This window comes from Marmota marmota, unplaced genomic scaffold (genome assembly GCF_001458135.2).
Source record: "Marmota marmota marmota unplaced genomic scaffold, marMar, whole genome shotgun sequence".
NCBI classification, from domain to species: domain Eukaryota; kingdom Metazoa; phylum Chordata; class Mammalia; order Rodentia; family Sciuridae; genus Marmota; species Marmota marmota.
This window is the reverse complement of record NW_026000093.1, coordinates 41551586-41569650: the sequence shown is the minus strand read 5'-3', so window position 1 is coordinate 41569650 and position 18065 is coordinate 41551586. Positions and strand designations below refer to the sequence as shown.

The window sequence follows — 18065 nt, the reverse complement described above, 5'->3', positions numbered from 1 at the left end:
GTCCATCAGAAATGAGAGCCATTGACTCCTTAAGATTATTCATCTTTATGATATACAGAACAAAAGAAGATGTTCAGATAGTATAAATTAAAGAGAATGCAAAAACTTGTAACTGATAGAAACATACCAACACATACCGATACATTATACCTAATGTAGATTCCCTCTGTTTTATTAAACTAACTCTGCCATCATTTCCTCGTTTGTGCTGATTGGACACACTGCAGATCTGAACAACAACTTCCCAAAGGTCTTTAGCAGTCCGTCTACTTTCTTTAGGGCCAGGAAGTTCTTTGCATGTAGCTGCTAAAAGCTGTCCAAGCTATAACATGAAAAACAAAAAGAAAACAAAGATAATCCATTATATCATACTGTCACGACAGTCCTATTATTAGGTTATACTGAAGAAAGATGGTAACTGTCCAAACATACCAAGCAGTTATTTTATGCTATGCATTCAATAAAACTTCTGAGAAATTCAGGACTCACTGTCATTATAGTGACAGATCTGAATTTGAGGAAGAGTATCCATTAGTTCTACCTTATAAACCTCATCATTTCTGAAGAATTATAATCTAAGAGAATAGAAACTAAACTAATGAGAACAAAAAATGAGATAATGAATACAAAAAGGTAAGTGATTAAGTGTGGATAAAACTGCCCAATATACATAGTATGATGCATCTTTTAAAGAAAATTTATGAAGCTGGGAGTGGTAGCACACATTTGTAATCCCAGCTATTTGGGAGCCTGATGAGGCAGGAGGATCCCAAGTTTGAGGCCAACCTGGTTAACTTAATGAGACCCTGTCTCAAAAAAGGCTGGAGATGTAGCTCAGTGGCAGTGCTTACCTGGTATGCATGAAGCTCTGGGCTCAATCCCCAGCACAATTTAAAAAAAAAATAATAAAGCCTATAATGGAAAGCACACACCATGACCTTAACTGTGGTGAAAGTCCAAAGGTGACATTAAAATAATGCTTACACATATGCACAAACACATTTGTTACCCTTACTCATGAGTAAGGAAATTGAAGTTGGCAGAAAAAGGAATAAGCAACTTGTTCTTCTTTTCTTTTTGATGCTGGGAACTGAACCCAGAGCCTCTATCACAAAGCTATAACCCCAGCCCTTAGAGCAACTTTTCTCTAACAAAAATGGTTGCACTTGGGGATAGACCTACTGTTATTCTGAGCCAGAATTAAGAAAAGACAGATTACAGAAAGTGGTTGATCTCATTAACCTTAATGACCTAAGACAAAAGAAAAACTCCAAAATAGTGAAAGGGTTGAAAGCAACAGGCAGAGAAGAGAAAGGCCCAAAATACAGAGGAGAAAACCAGGTTTATATCAAATTAGCATTTTCTTTCCATAATTTCAAACAAAAGAGGGCCCTCTGTCCTTATTAAATTTTATATATCACAGCTCCGTTTAGGGGGTTCAGTGACAAGAATAATTTCAAGTTCATCTGAAAACCCCAGTTCCCACCAAACTGTACCTACAAAGTATTCTAATGAGGTCCCCACTGCTTAAGGTGGCTTCTCTTAGGAGGGGACAGATTATGAAAAAAATAGTGCTTTAATTCAATAAATGATACACTGTGAAAACTATGCCAGTTAGCTTTTTATCTACATATACTGTTTTATTAAACTAGTAAGTTAGAGGTTATTACTTCAACCCTAATACATCAATATACATCTTCTAAAGACAAGGACATTGTCCTACATAACCACAACTCTGATTACACTGAAGAAAATTAACAAGAATACTGGTGCTGGGGTTGTACCTCAGTGGTAGAGCACTTGCCTAGCATGTGAGAGACACTAGGTTCAATTCTCAGCACCGCATATAAACAAAGATCCATCAACAACTAAAAAAAAAAGAATACTGGTGCTTTCTAAATCTAGTGAAAATGATGTACAAACACTACTTGAACCATGTGATAGATATTAGGCACACACAGGACAGTTCATCCTGCATGCCCACTGCACAGATTCTTCTCCAATTACTGGAATCACAATACATGCAGCTATTTATGCAATACCATGCCAGGGTTACTATAGTTCCTTATCTCAAATTCATTATCTATTGTCAGGGATTATATGCTTACCTGAAGATCACTAAATTTACTAAGTATATAAATTCAAAATGAAAGTAAGAACTTTCAGATCATTTTCAGTTCACAAGTGTGATGATAGGGTGTTCATGCTGTTGTGTGAGATGGCCTCCATCTAAACCTTGTTACAACGTCTATAGATCTGATGGGGATCAGGGGTTCAGAGGATTTAAGTCCCCCAAATCAACTAAATTCTACAAACCTCCTCGAGCTTTTTTTTTTTTTTTTTGAGTACTAGTATTTTGGGGCACCATGTAGGGCATGGAAATATAAAAATTACTGCCCATGAAACTCACAATCTTATAGGAAAAAACAGGTGAACAAATAATTTTTTATATACTATGAAAACAAAAGAAGGGGCTAGGGCTGCAGCTCAGTGGTAAAGTGCCTGCCTTACATGTGTGAGGGACCAGGTTTGATTCTCTGCACCACATAAAAATAAAGATATTGTGTCCATCTACAACTAAAACAAAAACAAAAACAAAGAAAGCATGAAAACACAAGAAATATGTCAACAATAATAAGAGCAGGACTAGTACAACACACACTAGTATTCAGAGGAGAAAGTGATTGTTGAGAGCCACAGCCCAAGGGGCCCCAGCAAACTTCCAGCTGCCAGCTGATGATTGGCTCACTGCGGCCTCAGCAACATCTAGCTGATTGGCTCCTCTGCGGTGATGCTCATTGGGCTGTTTCCCTGCCCTTTCAGACCACGAAGCTGCTCATTGGGGGACTTTTTTGGCTCCGCCCACATGACCCAGCCAATCGGCCTCAAGAGCAGGAGGATTGTGGGAGGTGGAGAGAGAGGCTTGGGTTGGAGAGAGAGGCTTGTGGAAAGCCGGTGGTGGCAGTTGGGGCTCTGAGGGTTTTTCCTGAGAGGCTGTTTTGTTTGGCCTGTGTGGTTCTAAAAATAAAGTTAGTTTCTTTTGACAAGTGGCTCCTGATTGTGCCCAGCCAGACTGCGGCAAGTGATTTACTTATTTAGGGAGAAAGGAAAGCTTATGAGAAACTACATAAACAGGCAAAAATGGGAAGGACAGCCCAGCAGAGAACACACACGCAAAGTACAAAAGCATTAGAAAACATCACGCAAGGACACTGGTGCGGGCATAGCAAGGTGCAGGGAGACACACCTACAGGAGAAGCACTCATACCTTAAAAGGTCTTGTAGGTCATATTAAAAACCTGGACTTTTATCCCACACTATATCTACTATTACCACCAGCCACACTGCCTCCCATTCTGATCCACGGGGCAGACTAGACAGTTCTGCATTATTGCAAAAGGGTATTATTTAGTCACATGCTTACAATTTTTTCTTTCTTTTCTGTGATTACATAATAATATATATTAAATAAATAAGAAAACATGTAAAGCAGAAAATAAAATTGGTTAAAATTACCCTATATTCCAATATCAAGAAAATATGTTATTTTGCCAGGCTTTCCCAAAATATAGTACTTATTAACTTCTCCTATTACTTTTAAAGAACAAACCCTTCTTACTCTGAACTTCAGAGTCCTCTGGCCTTAACATTATCCAGAGAGGCAGGAGCCAACTATGGAAGGAGGTATACAAAACCCAATCATCAGATGACTTGATGAGATGCATCTGTAACTACTTTTGGCAAGGTCACCACACATTCTTTTGGGCCACACCAGAGAACTGCAGGAAGCAGCAAGATAACCTAGCCTACAACACAATTTCCTGTATTCTTATACATCACAGGCCTTCAAATATTCATTACATAAACATTTGCCCGTCTATTCTAGTATACAACTCCACAGAGTTCTCAGTGCCTTAACACTGTGCAGCAAACTACAAGTGGAAATGATAATAAGCCTGGAACAACTCTCATTTGAGAGTTTATTAAAGATTAAGCATAGACTGTTAGGCATAGTCACATCAGTACCCTAAATATCAGGGACTCATTCATACCCCAGAAAGTTCACTCAACAGAGAGAGATGATCCAATGGCCGAAATTCCTAAGAAAAGGATAAAGTATAACAATGTTTTTGTTTTGTTTTAGTACTAGGGAGTGAACACAGAGTATTTTACCACTGAGCTACAACCCTAGTGCCTTTAATTTTTAATTTTGATACAGGGTTTCACTAAGTTACCAAGGCTCTCATTAAGTTGCAGAGTCTGGCCTCAAACTTTTTTAGGGCGGAAGGGAGGCAGGCGGGCAGGGAGACCACGGGGGATGACCAGGGATTGAAGCCAGAGGTACTTAACCACTGAGCCACATGCCCAATCCTTTTCATTTTTTGAGACAGGACCTTGCCAAGTTACTTAGGGCCTCACTAAATTGCTGAGGCTGGCCTTGAACTTGCCATCCTCCTGTCTCAGTCTTCCCAAGCTGCTGGAATTAGAGGTATGTGCCACCATGACTAGATGAGTAAATTCTTTCATACTGGTATATACAAAACATGTTATTAATTAACAAAGATGATATAGATTCAGGAATATCAAACTTAGAACAGTAAACTGATTCAAAAAAAAGGTAAGATGTTCAAATAGAAAATGTACAGAAGCATCACTGGTTCTATATTTTAATCATAGAACTTAAAGCAAAACTTAACTAACCTCGCACTACACTATGATTATACCAAAATGTTGTCTGTTAACATCATTATTTGCATTTGTATCTTCAAGAGTTATAAGGCATTAGAAATAGTCAAAAGGGCAAAGTCAAGTGTATGTATTGTCAAATACTATGATTTTAACTACAAGCATTTGTCCCATCTTACACTGTATCACAGAAATTAGGCAAATTCCCAAAGTAGTATAAAAAAACAGGTACAACAACATTCTAATAATCACTTTGTTGAGATTAAAAACCTTAATTACCTTTACATATGGATTACTCTGAAGTAGAAATGCAGGAACTTGCAGTGTAAGATATTCATTTTCTCTCCAGTTTAACATAAAAGCAACACATTCCTCAGCTACTACCTGACGAAGAGGAATATCTAAAAAAAACCAAACGGTTGGAATAACCATCATAATATCTGCTCAGATTTCAAATGATTAATAAAAAAAGCTACAGAACAAAAATAAAGTAATGCTAATATTTTATACTTTTCTCTATAAAGCTTAACATCTCCCAACAATACATGTCCATGGTCTCCATTATTATTAATCAGGCAAATTATCCCTTAGAGCCCAAAAATCCACTGTGAAAGTCTAAAAGTTGATACCTGTCCTATAGAAACTTATAATTCAAGTGAGCAGAAAATAATTATACAAGTAAAACAAGTACAAAATGGTACAATATAAATTTTTAGCATGTTTACAGAAAATAGATAAACTATATAAAATAGCAATAAATCTGTTAATCTATTTATCATTTTAAATTTTTTGATTCAAATGTAATACTCATAAAAGTCATTTACTCATTCAAAAAACATTTACTGTTCTACAAAAAAAATTCAAGTAAAAAAGTAGCAAGAAAAATCAGTCATTTTCAACAATATTTCCTTTGAAATAATTAAATATACCCTAATACGTTGCAAAAGTTTGTAGCTTAAAGTACATAATTTCAAATTTTAAGATACTTTAGGAAAAAGAAACCAAATTAAATCCCAACTAACAATGTTAAGACAACATGGGAAAAATGAGCTCCCCTTTTCTAGATAACTGTATTCCTCAGTCTTTTTATATTTCTTGGACATTGTCTATGGCTATTTTTATCACATTTTATTCCAAAAAAGGATGTGAGATGATGAAAAATATGCAAAACACAGCAAAATAAAATATTACTACATTATCTGCATCATCTTCTAAAGATAGAATGATGAAAAAAGTGAAATCAGTTCCCCAAATACATGCCTATTACTGCTCTATGCATTTTGCTGAAGGGAGGACTTGGCTCCAAGGCTTCCTTTATTCAGACCTCTTCATCAGTAATACTGGCTTGCCAGAGGAATGATGCTTAAACCTAGGGAGCTGGATTCTGATTCAGCTTGAGAGTCAGTGATTTAGAGATTAAATTTCCCCTAAAGTACTGGCAATAGAATTATTCATTAAAAGTGCAAAGTCAAGTGCTTTGTCATAAGCTCTTAACATCCAGAGTTGCCCTAACATTCAATTTAGCTGCAGCTGACAAACAAAAAGGAATAGAAATCTAACCTACTTGGCTACAGAAAAGTAGGGCTCTCTCCCAAAAGACATTAGTAGTATTAGAAAAATTAATATCTTCCTATTATTTCTACTATAATTGAAAGGCTGGATCTCTTGTCAGTTAAGATCACTTCCTGTTCCTTAAAATAAAAGCAGGTCAACCCATGTAAAAAGAGTGCTTCTCTGTGTTCTATAGAAGGTATGCATCTACTTTGTGCAAAACTGGCCTCTTTTCCTTTAAAAAGGAGTGAAGAGAAGGTGGCAGATGACAACTTTCTCCTCTCCCTCTCTTGACCTCTGGAGAAAGCATGCCTATCAACATCAACTCTTACACTGGCATTGAGGTACAGAGATAGAACAGCAGAGGCAGGAGTCTATGCTCAACTCAGGTAACTAGCACAAGCAATAGGACAAGCTGAACATTGAGCAAATTAAGAAATTACATAAACTATATGCAGAGTGATAAGCCTCTTATGAAACAAAATGGAAAAAAGTGATATGACTGCCAAACTGTTAAATCAAAAATGTCATACAGGGGGCTGTGGCTGTAGCTCAGTGGCAGAGTGCTTGCCTTGGACGTGGGAGGCACTGGGTTTGATCCTCAGCACCACATAAAAAAATACACAAATAAAATAAAGGCATGCTGTCCATCTACAACTACCAAAAAAAAAAGTCATACAGAAGAAACCAGTTGCAGTGGCTCACACCCGTAATCCCAGTGGCTTGGGAGGCTGATGCTGGAGGATCAGGAGTTCAAAAGAGAGCCTCAGCAACTTAGTGAGGCCCTAAGCAACTTAATGAGATCCTGTCTCAAAGTAAAAAAAATAAAAAGGGCTGGGCCTATGTTTCAGTGGTTAAGCACTCCTGGGTTTAATCCCTGATTACCCCCACTCCCCCAAAAAAGTCATAAAGGAAATGGGGGGGTGGCTCAATGGCAGAGTGTTAGCCTAGCATGTGGGAGGTCCAGGATTCAATCACCAGCCAGCCCCCGACAAAAAAGCATTGTGCAATAGACTACTAATTAAAGTCACTTCCACCCATTTCAAAAAGTAAGAGCACAGACTTAGAAACTGGACTCAGGGGTTAATAAAATCACACCCAGTTCACTCTCTTACTGTGTGATTTGGGGCAATGCTTTAAACTCTCTGCACCTCAATTACTTTATTTACACAATGGGGATAATGCACAGTAGCTTCTTCACAAAGCTGCCATGAGGACTAAATGAGTTATGCAACTAAAGTTCTTAGAGCAATGTCTTGACATGTAGCTAACACTAAAAAATATTAAGGTTTTAAACTTTTCATTAAGAAAAATCATGTATGAAAACCAATTATCTTTAAAAAGCAAGCATGTACATAACAAGCATGTGTCCATCAAGATTTAATGCCAGCATAATACTAGATCAATTCTTATAAAAACATGGTATTGCTGGGTATGTGACAAATGCCTACAATCCCAGCAATTCCAGAGGCTGAGGCAGGAGGATCACAAATTCAAAGTCAGCCTCAGCAACTTAGCAAGGCCCTAAGGAACTTAGTGAGACCTGTTTCAAAATAAAAAGGGCTGGGGATGTGGCTCAGTGGTAAAGCCCCTCTGGGTTCAATCCTCAATACAAAAAAAAAAACACCATATGATATCAAAGAGGACTGATACATTAAATGTCTCAAAGGTATCATACCTATGCCTGCGTGGTGGCACATACCTCTAATCCCAGCAGCTCAGGAGGCTGAGGTAGGAGGATTACAAGTTCAAAACCAGTCTCAGCAACTTAGTGAAGCCCTAAACAACTTAGCGAGACTGTGTGTCTAAATAAAAATATAAAAATGGGCTGGGATTTGTCTCAGTGGTTAAGCACCTCTGGGGTTCAATCCCTGGCACCAAAAACAAACAAACAAAAAAAGGTATTCTACCTACAATGCTTAAAAAAAAAAAAAAATTGTGATTCATAACTACATGGCCCCCGTGGGAAATTAAAATGTAATTAACTCATAAGACCTCTAGTTGGCCAACAGTTGTTACTGTATGGGTACGTTTCTTTACAACTCAATTTTTATTAGTTATAGTATTAAATGTGTAGATTATGACTTAATTCCTTTAAATAAATTTAAAACCTATAAAATTAAAAATCAGGGAGAGGTGAAGAGAAACTAAATCCAGGTCTTATGCATGCTAGGCAACCATGCTATACCTGAGGTACACCTGAGCTATACATCACCCCTTTTTGAGACAGGGTCTCACTAAGTTGCCCAGGCTGGCCTCAACACTTGTGATATTCCTGCTTCTGCCTCCCAAGTGTGTACCACCACATCTGGCCTAATATGCCCATTTTCACTAAAAGATATTTATCAATGAAATTGAGTGCTCAAGCTGTGTTCTAAAGTGGCCACAAGTGAACTCCTGACCCACTGGCAATCAATTTAAGGACATTTTAGGGCAGTGATGAGGAAACAAACCTTCAACCTGTATTCGTAAGGACATTATGATTCTTTACCAGACTATCTTGAAACTACAGTAGAAGCTGGGTTTGGTAATACATACCAGCAGTCCTATCTACTCATGAAGCCAAGGCAGGAAAATCACTTGAACCCAGGAGTTCCAGGGCAACCTGGGCAAAATGGCAAGACCCTTCTTCAAAAACAAAACAAAATGACAACAAAAACCCTGCAATGTAGCTTTTACAGCAAATTAAATAGTGCCACAAAAATTCATGGCCACCTGGAACTTCAGAATGTGACCTTATTTGGAAACAAGGCCTCTGCAGATATAACTAATTGAGATAAGGCCATGTTGGTTTAAGGCAGGCCCCAAATCCAATGACTGGTATCCTTGTAAGAAGAGAAGAAATAAACAACGACAAGAGAGGATGCTATGTAAAGACAAAGGCAGAGACTGGATGCAGCTACAAAGCAAGGAAGATCAAAGATTGCTGGGAGCCTCGAGAAATTAGGAAGAGGTAAGAGTGCCTTTAGAAGAACGGCCTGATACACCTTGATTTCAGACATCTAGCTTCTAACAGTAAATTTTTGTTGTAAAATCACCCAGTTTGTGGTACTGTGTTACAGAAATCCTAGGAAATATTTCCTCCATTTTCCCCAATGTTCTCAAGTGAATGCCAAACCCAAATCCTGTTAGAAAAATAATTTTTATGGACAGTTAAAAAGTCAATTTTTTTTTTTTTTAGTGTTTTTCCCACACTTAAGTACTGAATTTCTGAATTTGACTTTGTGAACCAGTCTTACCAGGAAGCCTCATTTCCAGATATCCTCGCACCCGACTGATAAGGTCAGAGGAAGGTCTCTCCCCTGACTGCCCTGTTCCAGCTTCATGTGTATGAATATCCAAAAGTAACATCTCATTCAGCATGACCTGACGAAGTTTTGGTGAGAACTCTGTTACCAACTCCAAACAAGCAGCAAATAGCTGTTTAGCATGGGAAAAGTCCTATAAAAGAAATGACAGAATACCCTGAGTCATCTTTTCTTACAGTTAAAAGAAAAAAAAATGTATCTTCAGTACAGAACAAAGAATTAATTTAAATGATTAGCAATGCTTATCTCAGAGAGTGAGAACAGATTATCTTTTTCTCTATCATTTATTTATCCCAAATTTCCTAAAGACTAATCTTCAAGCATTATTTTTCTTCAAGTGTCTTATTTGTTTTAACAATCTGGCTGTACTCCCATCACTACAAAGAAATAACTTTGACAAGCCAAAGATTTTCTAATCAATTAAACATTTTTCAGTTACCTTCCAGGGCTGTGCACTACGTTTTTAAAAAACATTCTTTTTTCCCTTTCCATATCTGGTCCCTATAACTATTACACCATTCGTTTTTGGACCCAATGTTGCATTCCCTTGAGCTCCAGACTCTGTGAATTCCTGGGTTATCTTCCAGAATCCCACAATGGTATCTCTAGCTCAGACCATTCCCCAGGCTCCAGGATTATGTTTCCAATTGCAGCCTCAAATTATACCTTAAAAAAATAAACTCATAAGGGATGGTGATGGGGGCGGGGGCAAGGCTGGGTGTGGCTCAATGGTTAAGTGCCCCTAGATTCAAGCCCTAATACCATACAAAAAAAAAAAGATTGATTATTTTCGCTCACTTCCTACTATTGTAAAATAGTATTTATTTACTATATGAATGTGAACTTTAAACATAAGTTTAAGGAAATGCAAAGGGTTTATTTCTGGTGTAGTGAAAATACTGGCTTTTGAATAATTAATTATACTTTATATATTTTAAAAAAACTTTTTTTTTAGTTATTGATAAACCTTAATTTATTTATATGTGGTGCTGAGAATCAAACCCAGTGCCTCACACATGCCAGGCAAGTGCACTACCACTGAGCCCCAGCCCCAGCCCCTATACTTTTTATTTTTTAAAACATACATTTAGGGAGCCGGGTGTGATGGCACACACGTGTAATCCCAGTGGCTCAGGAGGCTGAGGCTGAAGGAGTGCAAATTCAAAGCTAGCCTCAGCAACATAGTGAGGCCCTAAGCAACTTTGCAAGGACCTGTCTCTAAATAAAAATTAAAACAAAAAACAAAAAACATACATTTAGGGATAAATCCAACGTGCAAGATTTGTACAATGAAAATTACAAACTGATGAGTATAAAGACATAAATAAAAGAAGTATGCTATGTACACGAACAGAATCAATATTAAAATAGCCATTTTCTCCAAATTTACTTATAATTATTACAATCTGAATCAAAATTACAGAAAACTCTATTTAGCCACTAAAAAGCTGATTCTAAAATTTACGTGAAAAAGCAAGCTACCTATAATAGTTAATATAACTTTCAAATACAACAAAATCAGAGGACTTAAACCACTTGGTTTCAAAACTTGTATATTATGCTGCTCTCCCACCCAATTTAGTTTACTAAACAGGAAAAGGACACCTGTGAAAACAGAGGTGGAAATGGAGAACTGACATTACATGTGGACTATATGTGTATGTGTCTACAGGCCAATTTTAGGAAGGAGTATCAAGTTGAGAAACTAGGAACTGCTTCTTAAACTACAATGTCTATATCTTAGACTAATTCTAGCTGTATGATTCAGGTAGGAATGCTGGCCCAGAAATGCCTTATTGCCCGTCTCACCTAACAATGCTATAATCAAAGGGAACTGTTTCCAATCCCCTCATATACCGTCCTTTCTTGTCTTCCAACTTTTACTCATGGTATCATCCTCTTGCCTTCAATATCTTTCACTTTCTTTAAACAGCTACCTGATTTAAACCTCAGTTTTAGCTCAGGAGTTCTGCCTTCCAAATGCTATCTTTAAGCTTCCTATAGAACAGAAAAACTTTTAGTTTCAAAATTATACTTTTATATGATTTATGCTTATGCCTTAACTTCCCAGACTGCAAATTCCTTATATAAAATATACTACATGGGCTGGGGATGTGGCTCAAGCGGTAGCGCGCTCGCCTGGCATGCGTGCGCCCCGGGTTCGATCCTCAGCACCACATACAAACAAAGATGTTGTGTCTGCCAAAAACTAAAAAATAAATATTAAAACTCTCTCTCTCAATCTCTCTTTAAAAAAATAAAATATACTCAAAAGTAATTTTAACATTTTTTAATTTTTTAATCCTTTTATACAATCTTTATTAACCAAATCCTAAAGAATACAAATGATAACTTTTCATGCTCTCTAAATTCATTCATTCAAGAGATGGGGTCTCACTATGTTGTCCAGGCTAACCCTGAGCTCCTAGACTCAAGTGACCCTCCTGCTTCAGCCTCCTAAGTAGCTGGACTATAGGCACACACCACCATGCCTGATTTCTAGACTTTTAAAAAAGGTATAGAATGATATCCATATGTCCGAGACCATTGCGATGTAATTATAAAGGCAAAAGAAAAAGAACTGACTAAAATGCCTTTTCAAATGACTTTTTAGGCCAATCTTTTTAGGCCTATACTTTGATTTTAAGACAAGGAAAAGATAACAGGTTTTAATTCCTGACACTTGCTAAAATTATTAAAGTATATTCATAACAAGCACTGATGTACACTTTTACTCACCTTAACAGTACTGCAGTGTAAGCCTTTGGCCATGAGAATATACACTAAATCTCTTGTTAAACTGTCCTTAATTCCCAGGATTACACTACTATACACAGAAGGTATTTCCCACTAGAAGAAATAAAAATACGTTACACACAGAGAAAGCCAAATGTAGATGAGAATCTTTCAATAACATTCAAACACATTTTTTAAAAAATCATTAATAAACCAGGCACACACCTGTAATCAGCAACTCAAGTGGTTTCCAAGTTCGAGGCCAGCCTCAGCAACTTGGTGAGACACTTGTAATTTAGCAAGACCCTATCTCAAAATAAAATTAAAAGGGTTGGGGATATACCTCAGTGGTAGAGCACCCTTAGGTTCAAGACCCAGTACAGGAAGGGAAAAAAATCATTTTGGGGAAAAAAATCATTTACAGATCCTTTTCAAAGAAAAAAATTTTTCATTTCACTGTAATTAAGTATGCTTAATTCCTATAAAATATAAATGAATTTCTGGCTGCTTTTCCACTACTTCTTCAGCAGGAGGGGCACTATGCAGTTAATTAAAAGCACTGCCACATATTTCTCCTATATCTATGGTTTATTTCCTTTTATCTCTAATCATTTTTCACTGAAATGATGTTTTTTCGTTTTATTGGTACCGGGGATTGAATCCAGGAGCACTTAACCACTCGCCACATCCCCAGACCCTTTATATATTTTAGACAGGGTCTCACTGAATTCGTCAGGGCCTCCCTAAGTTGCTGAGGCTAGATTTGAAATCACAATCCTCCTGCCTCAGCTTCCCAAACTGCTGGGATTACAGGTGTGTGACACCTGAAATGGGACTTTAAAAGCTATTTTCACTTGCACTTTCCATGGAAGAAATATAAATAGATAACCTCAGAAATAGGTAAATACATTAGGTGGGACCTTAAAAGAACATTGAAAGCAAAAAAATGTTCTATGAAGAACTTTTAAGGGCTGGGCTGTAGCTCAGTGACAGAACTCTTGCCTAGTATGTGTGAGACACTGAGTTCAATCCTCAGCACCACATACAAATAAAATAAAGGTATGCTGTCCATACTCAACTACAAAAAATTAAAAAAAAAAAAAAAGAACTTTTAATACACTTGAGATTCCATGGTGTAGGCTTTAGATTTGAAGACAGTATTAAGAAGCAAACCAAGCTGGACAAGGTGGTGAATGCCTGTAATTTCAGTTACTCGTGATCATAAGATAGAGGGCTGGAGCTATAGCTCAGAGGTAGAGAACTCCTAGGTTTGATCCCCAATATACAAATCACACACAATAAAGTAAAAATAAGGGACTGGGGTTGTAGTTCAGTGGTAGAGCTCTTGCCTAGCTCATGTGAGGTACTGGGTTCAATCCTCAATATAGCATAAAAATAGATAAATAAAGGGCTGGGATTATGGCTCAGAGGTAGAGCGCTCACCTAGCATGCATGAGGCAGTAGGATCCTCAGCCCCACATAAAATAAAGATATTATGTCCACCTATAACTAAAAAATAAATATTAAAAAATAAATCTACATCTACAACTAAAAAAATTATTTAAAAATAAATAAACAAAGTAAAAACAAAGACCCGAGGTACAATTCAGTGATAGAGTGCTTTTCTAGCAAGAGCAAATCCCTGGGTTTGATAACCAGACTAGTCAGAGAGAAAGGGACCCTGAACAGTAACATTATTAATAGGTAGTATACATTACACATATATTTACAGCTATATTTAAAATGCATGTAGACACTTCAGTAACAAACAATATAACATTTTTAGATGTTACTGATTTAATAGTTTTTTTTTTCCCCATTTTCAATTTTTTCTGACAATGTACAATAAAAGTACAATTATGGTCGGGTGACGACTATAAGTAAAATGGATCCTTTTTCTCAAAAAGACCAGGGAACAGCCCTTCTAATAAATTAGATTAGAAAATGAAAATTAATTGACACCTGTTCTTGAGAGAGTTTCTTACCTTATTAGATACTGTCCAAAACTGTCTCTCTGAAGTCATACCATGTAATTCAATTAAAATCTGTCGAATCCTCCAGGGATCCACTGACAATATAAGTTGATGTTCCAACTGACCAATGTTGACACTTGCTGAGGCTAAAAAAAGATAAGAGTTCCATTTTAATAATGATTTAACTCAAAGATATATGTAAACGTTCGAGAATGACAACTGAAACATATTTGTAAGTATTCGAAGTTGAACGCAGCTATCATTTTGAGAACTGACTCACTCAACGTAATGTAAGTTATTTATTAACTTTATCTTCACACAAAACCTACCACAATTTGAAATACATCTGAATTTAGTAAGTGAATCCATTTGAAAAACAGTGAAGATATAAACAAAGTTAAAGTCAATAACTGGTTCATGGAAAGAATATTCAGGATATATGGAAAGAATTAATTCATATAGAGATTCCTATTTTTGAACATAATGTGTTAATGAAAGCACTTATAAAATTTAATAATAAACATAAAGACATGTTTTTTTGCTTTGAGGGGAAAGGAAGAGAGGGAAGAGAGCCAAAAATGATCATTAAAATCCCAAATTATAGCTCAGCTATCAGACAGTTTTCAATAATGTATTTCTAGCATTTCATGCATATTAATCTTAGTATTTTTTCCTTTATGACTGGTTAGCCAACTAGTTTAAATCTAGTGAGGGTCAAAGTAGCTAAAACTTTGCTTATGTTAAACCAACTGAATTCTTTTGTCTCATCTGTACTAAATTTTGAAGCTTATGTTTCTTATTAATAAAGAGCACTGTATTTTCCACTTTTTATGAATAAGGGCAAAAATTGGAGAATTCATTAAATAAATAAACAAAAATGAAAATGTTGCCAAAGCTGAATGTTTAGTCAACACATAGCAGCACAATGATAAAGGCTAAAATCAAAATTTTCATCTTTTTGGGTCCACTATCCCTATTTCCCTTTCCTTTTTTTTTTTTTTTTTTTAATATTTACTTATTTTTTAGTTGTAGTTGGGCACAATACCTTTATTCCACTCATTTACTTTTATGTGGTGCCAGGGCCCCGCACATTCTAGGCAAGCGTTCTACCACTGAGCTACAATCCCAGCCCCATCCCTTCTTGTTTTTACCTCCAACAACTTATTAGCAGTAGGGTTATCTTGTTCTATTTCCCCATCTAAAATATTCTATATACTTATCCAAAATCTTGGCCTAATAAAAGATTGTTTATTTACCATACACTCAACAGAGTCCTAGCACTTAACGACTCATACAGAAATCTAACTAGAGCACACACATAAATATCTATAAAGTATAAACAAAAACAAGTAAAAGGGAATCCTTAAATATATTTCAATGTTAATTTGAATAGAGGGGCAAAATGTGCCAACAGTCTAGCTGGCAGACTGGAGAGCTAACCTGGGATATCATAAAATGAAGTTACAGGTTTAATGCACAGATTTACTCTAGGGGATCTCTTCCTCATCTGATCAACAAGAAGCTTTCGTTCTTCATCTTTCAACAATGTAATGAAAAGCTCATGTGAAGAAATCATGAAAACATACTGCAGATCTTCCAACCCCAGACACACATTCCTAGATCAGTAAGAAATATTATAAAACAAAAAAGCGTATAATTTAGTTTGAGGAAAAAATCATATGAATCAATTTATATTAATAAAACATTTAAAAAGCTAATCATTTCATAAATTATATTACAATATCTTTAAATATTAAAATTTGCCTTTGATTGTTATTTAAATTTAATACCAGTGCTACAATATACTAGAAAAGTAACTACATAATCCAAAAGTTTCAGTTGGCTACACAAATTTGAACTTAACTGGTTTTTCCAATATGTTATTGCCTGATTATAAGATATGGAGGACATATACAAAAAGGTAATAAAAGATACTCTTCTCATGGGACTAAGTTCAAAGGTTAAAAAAAGAAAAATGTACTTACTTTAGAAAAGCAGCCATATTTCCTTTCAGACAATCTGAAGCTTTTTCTAAATTTATTGATCTTGAACATACCTAGGAATTTGAGTAATTTTCAATTGAATATAAGTGCTTTTAAAAAGGTAGATCAGGTTGAAAAGTGTTGATTTAAAACAATCGAATTTTCCTGTTTCAACATTATAGTACTGACAGGTCTGATTAAGACAAGAGCTAAGAATTCACTAGAGAAAGGTAATGGAATGTGACTGTTCTAATAACTGCGGGTACATACAGGTAGTAAAGAATAATTTACTACAAATAATTTAACATGTTATTCTCTCAGAATTTTTAAGGTGTATGACCAGATTACATGAAGTGATAAAGCTTTAGGAATCAACAGTTCCTGTCAGAAAAGAGAGTTGAAAACAATGATCAGTAACAGCTAATGAATATAGAAACATAGAACCAACAGTTAAGAAAATAACCACAGCTGAAAATATAAACAATGAAAATAATAATAGAAACTAAGTGGATATTAGTTATGTACACACAATATTTTCATGTTATTCTAGATTTATTTCATAGTTCACGATTTCTCCTGAAATAGTACTTACAAGAAGTCAAAATAAAATATAACTAATATAAGAGCTCCTATCCTCAATGTGTCAAATATTTTTAAACTGAAATAAATAAATAACCAAACAACCTGAAGTCTCACAAATGGATAAATGAACAAAAATGGAATATTATTTAATTTAAAAAGGAATGTGATAAAGGCTGCAACATGGACCATGAGAATGTTAAACTAAGTGAAAGAAGCCAATTAAAAAAGACCAATTATTATATAAATAAATTTATATGACAAGTCCAACAAGGACAAATCTATAAAGTAAATAGATTCTGACAGTCATACACAGTGGACCATACCTGTAATGCCAGCAACTTAGGAGACTAAGGCAGGAGGATAGCAAGCTCAAAGCCAGCCTTGGACACTTCGTGAGAACCTATCTCAAAAAGGGGAGGGTGGGGGGTGCAGGGAGGCTAGGGTTGTGGCTTGGTGGTAAAGCACTTGCCTAGCACATGTGAGGCACTGGGTTCGATTCTCAGCACCACGTAAATAAATAAATAAAAGTATTGTGTCCATATACAACTAAAAATATTTTTAAAAGAAAAAGGTCTGGGATGTACTGGTTAAAAAAAAAAGTGGGGGGGACGACTGGTGATATAGCTCAGTTGGTACAGTGCTTGCTTCTCACGCATAAGGCCCTACGTTCAATCCCCAGCACAAAAAAAAAAAAAAATAGGGTAGGGGGAGTAGATTCTAAGGTTGAGGAGTGAATGGTAAGAGGTTTGGTGGAGGTAAAGAAAAGAGGTGATGTCACACAATCCTAAAAATATACTAAAACTACTGAATTGTACACTTTAGGTGGACTGCATGGTATGTGAATTATATCTCGATGAAACTATTATTAAAATAACAGAAGCCAAGCATGGTAGTATTTGCCTGTAGTGCCAACTATATGCAGAGGATTGCCTGAGTCAAGAAATATAAGGCCATGCTGGGCACAGCATTGCATGCCTGTAATCCCAATAAGGCAGGAGTATCGAAAGTTCAAAGCAAGCCTCAGTAACTTAGCAAGACCCTAAACAATTTAGCAAGACCATGTTTCAAAGTAAAAAATAAAAAGGGGCTGGGGGCACTGGTGCACACCTGTAATCCCAAGGCTCAGGAGGCTGAAGCAGGAGGATCTGGAGTTCAAAGCCAGCCTAAGCAAAAGTGAGGCACCAAGCAACTCGGTGAAACCCTGTCTCTAAATAAAATACAAAAAAGCACTGGGGATGTGGCTCAGT

The 18065-nt window shown here is 36.3% G+C and overlaps 1 protein-coding gene and 1 pseudogene across 4 annotated transcripts in view; one reads left to right on the top strand and one right to left on the bottom strand.

Moving 5' to 3' along the window:
• The window catches only part of Ints8 (integrator complex subunit 8), a 62106-nt gene that overhangs the window by 15777 nt on the left and 28264 nt on the right, over window positions 1-18065 (bottom strand). For all 4 annotated transcript variants that reach the window (XM_048782823.1, XM_048782824.1, XM_015485971.2 and 1 more), the window contains 7 exons: window positions 16240-16310; window positions 15695-15870; window positions 14267-14400; window positions 12285-12395; window positions 9477-9678; window positions 4966-5087; window positions 138-322 (listed from right to left, as the gene is read on the bottom strand). In XM_048782823.1, the coding sequence (XP_048638780.1) occupies window positions 138-322; window positions 4966-5087; window positions 9477-9678; window positions 12285-12395; window positions 14267-14400; window positions 15695-15870; window positions 16240-16310 (1001 nt within the window). The remainder of the gene's footprint in view (window positions 1-137; window positions 323-4965; window positions 5088-9476; window positions 9679-12284; window positions 12396-14266; window positions 14401-15694; window positions 15871-16239; window positions 16311-18065) is intronic.
• LOC125610617 lies at window positions 2167-2262 on the top strand (annotated as a pseudogene).